Source organism: Humulus lupulus, chromosome 8, assembly GCF_963169125.1.
Source record: "Humulus lupulus chromosome 8, drHumLupu1.1, whole genome shotgun sequence".
In the NCBI taxonomy this organism is placed as follows: Eukaryota; Viridiplantae; Streptophyta; class Magnoliopsida; order Rosales; family Cannabaceae; genus Humulus; species Humulus lupulus.
Genome location: NC_084800.1, coordinates 49503363 through 49510719, shown reverse-complemented (window position 1 = coordinate 49510719; position 7357 = coordinate 49503363). Strand labels below are relative to the sequence as shown.

General features: G+C 31.6%; 1 protein-coding gene across 1 annotated transcript; it reads left to right on the top strand.

The window, feature by feature from the left end:
- The first annotated feature begins 394 nt into the window (after positions 1-394).
- On the top strand, positions 395-6946 carry LOC133797147 (glutathione hydrolase 3-like). Its single transcript, XM_062234964.1, has 7 exons — positions 395-557; positions 1012-1355; positions 4759-5277; positions 5424-5659; positions 5745-6009; positions 6097-6234; positions 6321-6946. Exons 1-7 carry the CDS (start codon positions 455-457, stop codon positions 6597-6599), a joined length of 1884 nt encoding a protein of 627 aa, XP_062090948.1. The 5' UTR covers positions 395-454; the 3' UTR covers positions 6600-6946.
- The last annotated feature ends 411 nt before the right edge of the window (positions 6947-7357 follow it).

The window sequence follows — 7357 nt, the reverse complement described above, 5'->3', positions numbered from 1 at the left end:
GTTCTATTTATGACTAATTTTTTTTTATGCACGTGAAAAATAGCATGTTTAAACCTAATTTTTAACAATATAAATTATTCAGAATTTTCTAAAATTTTACAAGATGCTCTAAATAACTAAATATACACGATCATAAAAAAAAAAATCACACCAAAAATTATTCACAGGTCATAAATATAAAAGAGCCCCACGTGGGCTCTCTTTGAATACCCCAGCCTAGCATAGAATACTCCTTATATATACCCCAGCATAGCATAGAATACTCCTTATATATATTAATTTATTTATAACATAAAATATACTTTTTGTCATAAATTTTGGTATTGTGGTGGTTTGATATATTATTTTACTTTGTTTAATACACTTCTTCTTCTGTGGACATCACCCTCAATCCCTATATAATAAGATAAGAGAAGCTGCGTAACTTACAAAAAAAACAAAGCTATATTTCAAAATGACGGACAACCAGAGTCTGAGTTCTCCTCTCTTGGACTTCCAACAAAGCAAGAGATGGAGCAAAGCCCTTTGGTGTCTCCTTCCTATCACCCTTACAATAAGTTAGCTAATTTCTTATTCTCCCACTTTCTCTATCTGTTTATATAACATATATAATATAAACAAGACTGTTTTTTTGTGTTATGAGTTTGGGATTATTTGAGAGAAAGAAAAAAAAAAGATCAGCCCAGTTTAATTAGTTTTAGTTTCTTTAGATTTGTTTGTGATTAAGCTTTGGCAGGCACGAAACACTTGGGGGGCTTAAGTCCCAACTAAAATAATATATAATCAAATTAAATATATGTATAAGTCAAAGTCTCACCCCAACTATATATATATTATATTACTACGTTTCTTTCGTCAACTTGATGAATTTTATGGATGAACACGAAAGTACATGTGGGACAGAGAAGTAACTGCTGCTATATATCATGTCCTAATTATTTTTATGACGTTATTATTGACTGTTTTATAGAGTAAATAGTAATTAGTTAAGTTCTGCCAATAATTTTGCAGTTGTAGTTCTTCTTCGTGTGCCTGGAAGCAACTTAAATGTTTGGATAACAAAAGAGGGAAATCGGTACAATAACGAGGATCGAGTAAACGATGCTTTCGTTATCGAGTCACATGAGGGTGTTGTTGCAGCTGATGTTGGCATCTGTTCTGAAATCGGAGCCTCGTTCCTCAGGCAGAATGGCCATGCTGTTGATGCTGCCGTCGCAACCGCACTTTGCCTCGGCATCCTTAATCCGGTCTCCACCGGGATCGGAGGAGGTGGTTTCATGATCGTCCGATCTTCAACAACCCTCAAATCACAAGCTTTTGATTTCAGGGAGACTGCTCCTTCGGCTGCTTCAGAGGTTTAAACTCTTCTCCCTCCCACTTAATGAATTAAGCTCCAATTTTGATTAACTATCTATATCTAGAAGGCTGATTGATTGGTTTCAATTTGGAAATAATAATTTTGAGATGTTAATTTAAAAAAAATTGATTTGGAAATTAAAATTTTTGTATTTTTAAATACGTGATTGGTTAGTTAAAAAAATGGAGGAAAAAGTTTATATAGGCCTATAGATTCCTATTCCGAAAAACAGTCACTAAAGTATATAGCTTTTCTTTAGAGTGTTATACTTCAAGTGCCCAACACCCACCACCATGTTAGTTGTCATGATTGATGTTTACATTATTGATTAAGATTGTTTAGCGATATTTTTAATATTTAATAAATTTAAATACGTGAGATTTGATATTAAATTAGTGATATTTTTAATATTTATTAAATTCAAATATGTGAGATTCGATATTAAATTACACCAATAACAAATATATCATATTTAGAGGTGTAAATGTGGGCTGGCCCGACCTGGTCCATATTTTTGTGCTGGGCCGGGCCGGCCCATTTTTGAAATAGTAGGCCCAGCACGCCCCATGGGCCTGGCCCATGTCGAGCCGGCCTACTTTCCTTATTCGGGCCCAAATTTGGACCCACTTTATTATTGCCAAAAAATGTGAGAATGAAGAATTGAATCATCCATCTCATCTTTAACCATCAATGGACTTACCACCATACTAAATACATTTCTTTGTTTAAATTATAATTTTAGATATTTTTATATACTTTTTAACAATATTTTACACAAAATTATATCAAAGATAATTATTAGAATTTTAATCCCTACTAATAAATGCTAAAAAATTTAACTCACAAATCTTAAAATAAATTAATATAATTATAAAAATATAAACATTGAGAAAAATAAGACTTCTATTATCATTTTAATTTATTAATAATTGACAAATAAAAGTTTATTATGATTATTAATATCAAAATATCGGACTTTTTATCGTGTCGTGCCTTCGGGCTTGTCGTGCCATGCCGTGCTCAGGCCTATGTCGTACCGTGCCGTGCCGTACCAATTTTCAATTCGTGTCGTGCTCGTGCCTCCTAGGCTTGTGCCGTGCTAGAAAGTCTGGGCCGTATTTATAGCTCTATTCACATCTACTCTGTAGTGTTGGACGAGCCCCGATTCTTTTTTTTTATCAATCAATCAAATTACAGAGAAAAGATAATATGGTCCTTGAGTGGCTTTAGTTTTTTTTTTTCCGGCTCTTTTGTCTTTTAAGAGCACTCACATTGGGTGCTCTACTCCATCCTTTAAAATACCTCATCAAAATACACATTTTTCTATTTTACCTATAAGTTTTACATTATACCATATATTAGCTTCTCTATATATTTCTTTACATCATTTAAATATTATATCTTTAAACATATTTTATTACTTAAAGTAAAATAAAATAATTGAAAAAGAAAAAAAAAATATATATATATATATACTAAATAGAGAGAGAAAAGTTATAAAAAAAATATTAAAATATTATATAAAGGATATGTAAATATTATGTAAATGTAGATATGGATTAATTGGAATTTGTGCATACCTATTATAAATATATGTATAAAGAAGCTGATGGAAGATGTTTTTATGAGTCTTAGCTAAATATTATAAAGAAAATGTAGTATAAAATATATCACAAAAACATACATTTGTATAATTTACTTCAAAACTTTTACATTATACCATACAACTACTTCTTTACATTATTTATATATTATATTTTTAAAAATATTTTATTTATTTTAAGAAATAAAATAATTAAAATAATAGTATCACACTCATATATATACAAAAGTTTATAAAAAAATAATAAAATATTTATAGCTTGATGAATAGTATTTCACTACATATAAATAAATACTATTCATTTAGGTAAAAAAATATAACTTTACATCATCCAATAAAATGGTACTTAACTATTTTTTCTCTATATTATAAAGAATAACACATTTTAGCTCATCCAATGTGAGTACTTTAATGATATCTTCGTTTCTTCTAAAAAAACATCATAGAGAATAGAATAATGTTGCACACAGGTCCCAAGCCTTAATTTTTTTAGCATTTAAATCATCAACCTCTTGAAAAGTTAGCATCGTTAAATATTTTACTTTTCTATCCAAATATTCTGTTAAAAAAAAAGTTGTGGAAAAAGTCCCAATTCTATAGATTATTTTATACTTAGTGAGTTAGCATCATTAAGTCTTTTACTTTTCTATCCAAATATTCTGTTAAAAAAAGTAGGGTTTATGTTTTTTTGTACTTTGTGTTTTTTTTCTTTATCTGTTTGGACATTTTATTTTGACAAATTATTTTTTGGACCATATGTTTTGTAAAATAGTTAAAATAGAACCATAAATCCGATTTTTGTCAATATTTTCTTAACTAAAATCACAAATAATTTACCAAACTAACAATTCAGAACAAAAATAAAACTATTCTACTTAAAACCTGTATTGTTATATTCAATTTTTTCTTCATCAAAATTGAGTTTAGAGTTCTATTTTAACTATTTTACAAAATATATGGTCCAAAATATAATTTGTCAAAACATAGAGTCCAAACAAATAATGAGAAAAAAGACAAGGGACAAGTATAAACCCAAAAAAATATGTGGAAAAAGTCCCAAATCTATAGATTATTTTATACTTTGTTCACTAACTTTAAACTTTGGTAGTAATTTTTCTTCCCTCGTAAACAAATATAAATTTAAATTTATTGATAACATATATATCATAATTATTTTTAATTCATAAATATATTTTTAGCGTAATGATAATAAATAGTTGCTATTATAATTTATAAAAATTTCAATAATTATATTATAAATTCTATCAAAAATTTAAAAAAATGAAATTATTAATAAACACAAGAAATAAGTCACAAAATAATATCATTATTTTTATTTTGATTGTTCAGAATCTTTAGATTTTACAAAAATAATAATGTCAAAATTTAAAGTTAGGGACCTAAGTGCAAGAAGATGTATAAGTTGGAGATTTAACTACAAAACCTTAATTTTTTTAACGTAAAATACCGAGGAATTATGGAAAGGACTAAGAAAGCTAATTTTTTTTTTAAGAAATTAGATATTTAAATGCAAAAAAACAATAATAAGGTTAGGGACTTAACAATAAAAGACAAGTAAGTATAATCATTTAAACTTTGATTCATGTGGTTGTCTTATTTTAAAATTTCATTAACAATCATGCAATACTAACTTACTAAATATTTCTTTATTTGTAACCATGTTTAGCATTTTTCAAACTGTAGTTTTATAAGATTATGTACACTAAAAGCTTGATTATACTTTTAAAAATTTTGACGAGTGTAATCCCATGTAAAAATGTGAACTTTGAACAAACAGAATATGTATGCAAACGCTCCAAGTAACAAGCTTTACGGTCCACTGTCTGCGGGAGTCCCTGGTGAGATAGCTGGCCTGCACAAAGCCTGGTTGAAATATGGACGTTTGGAATGGAGTACTTTGTTCCAACCAGCTATAAAACTTGCTGAAGGTGGATTTTTAGTTAGTCCTTTCATGGGACAAAATATACGTGAAAACTCACATTTGATTTTGAGCAACCATGGATTGAGACAAGTTTTTGCTCCTAACGGGAAGTTGTTAAAAGCTGGTGATACATGCTACAATGTTGAACTTGGCCGTAGTTTGGAGCAAATTGCAGAGCTAGGACCGGACGCCTTATATAATGGTTCGGTTGGTGAGAAACTAGTCAAAGATGTGAGAGAGGCTGGTGGGATTTTGACAATGGAGGATTTGAGAAATTACAAGGTGGTGACTATGGATGCCATGGTTGCAAACGTAATGGGCTACACTTTATTTGGGATGCCACCTCCTTCAAGTGGAACTCTCGGGCTTTCTCTGGTAGGTGCTCTGCTATGTTGCTAAACTATTTTCATGCTGATAAAGATGATCTAAAATGATATCGTTTGTTTGGTAATTCTAGTCTTTTAAGTTTAAATGCTGCTTGTGGTTGTGAGCTAAAGCATGCCACTTTTGTGTCAGAACAGATAGCGAATGTCTTTGATAGTTATGGAAGCCCTGATGCTGCAAAGGGCGATCTTGGTGTGCATCGGGTGATTGAATCAATAAAGCACATGTTTGCCGTAAGAATGAACTTGGGAGATCCTAAATTTGTAGATACTAGTAAATATGAAACTGAGATGCGTTCAACAGATTTTGCTAAGCAAATCAGGGAGAGAATATTTGACAACACTACTTTCCCTCCAGAGTACTATATGTATAGGTACTATATCCCTTACCCTTGAGCCTTTGTAAATCCATAGAAATGGTGTGCTTTTTCTCTGAAGTCCTTAGCCCATAAATGACAGGTGGAGTCAGCTAAAAGACCATGGAACTAGCCATTTCTGCATTGTAGATAAAGATCGAAATGCAGTGTCAATGACAACAACTGTAAACTCTGCATTTGGAGGTGGGGTTCTCTCTACTTCCACTGGAATTGTGCTCAACAATGAGATGGGCGATTTCTCGACACCTACGGAAACTACCCCAGACAATCTCCCTCCTGCTCCTGCAAACTTTATCAGACCCAACAAGAGACCTTTATCTTCCATGACCCCACTTATTATCACAAAGGTAAAGACTAAAGAAGTTAATTATTTTCTTAGTAGTCCAATTCATAAACTGAATGTGCTTTTGCCAATATTATTGTGTTCCATGCAGGATGATCAATTAGTTGGGCTCCTTGGTGGTAGTGGGGGTTTGAACATTATCCCTGCAGTTACCCAGGTTTTTCTTAACCATTTTGTTTTGGGGATGAAACCGCTGGATGCAGTTCAGCGTCCGAGGGTCTACCATCTGGTACTTCCATCGTTTCAAGTAATAGAATTGAAATCTATGGTATTATATCCAAATGGGTATTTAATTTTGTGGTTATGTCTTTGCAGTTAATACCTAATAAGGTCACCAGTGAAAATTGGACTGTGATATGTGGCAATCGCATTGAGGTTTCGGAAAGAACCAAGCTCTTCTTAGAAGAAAGAGGCCATCAGGTAGAGCCTAGGCCAGTGGATGCCGTCACTCAGCTTGTTGTTGTAAAAAAACTAAAAAATCCAACTTACATAATTGGTAGGGAAAATGGAAAATTTCCCAATGCACAACCAGTCCATGATACACTGATTGCTGTTAGTGACCCCAGAAAAGATGGAAGGCCTGCGGCCTGTTGACATTTTTTTTATGGTTGAAGCATTGGGAGCAGGCTAATTATTGGTTGGCTAAGCTTTCAATTTCAATGTACAAAAATGTTAAGTAAAGTAAATAATTGAAATTATTCAATATTTTTATCAAGGGCAGTGATGTTAACTGCATCGTGTTGTTCAGACACATTTAACATCCGTCCATTTCCTCTTCATGTTCATATGTATAATTAGTATTTGTAACACACTGGCTCAAATATGATTTATAATCGTATCATATTGGTTCAATTAAGTGTAAGTACTTGCATATGTGTTTGTTATAGTGTTGATATTGTTACTATGCTTTTTGTAATGGTAGAAATAATGTAATTTGTATATGTTATAATCATATATATATGGTGATGCAAGAATGAAAGTATTTTTATCTAAAGTTGTGACACTAAAAATAATATTATATAACTATGAAGAAGCTAACACACTCAACATCTACGAGAGACAAGGGCCGACGACAAGAAAGCTAATACACACTCATAGTGTGCGTTGGCCCATCAATGAAGTATGTGGCCAATTCTGGAATAACCTAAGACGTTCAGATATCAAGCCAGACATATAATTAAGCAAACAAATCATTACAGACGATTACCAGCATTAAGGGTCTGGACCTGTTTGTTAACCATCAAGATGAATCTGGTCCCCATTTTTGACTTCCAAACAACATCCAAACCACAATATACTTACACAAATCCTTTACCATTACCTCTGCCTTTACTTTTTTTTAGAGAAAATGT

Excerpts from the sequence above, each read along its gene's own strand:
- LOC133797147 (XM_062234964.1), top strand. The coding sequence starts at position 455 with ATGACGGACAACCAGAGTCTGAGTTCTCCTCTCTTGGACTTCCAACAA. Across the intron at positions 558-1,011 it reads TCCTATCACCCTTACAATAA|TTGTAGTTCTTCTTCGTGTG; the intron begins GTTAGCTAATTT and ends ATAATTTTGCAG. Across the intron at positions 1,356-4,758 it reads CTCCTTCGGCTGCTTCAGAG|AATATGTATGCAAACGCTCC; the intron begins GTTTAAACTCTT and ends TTGAACAAACAG.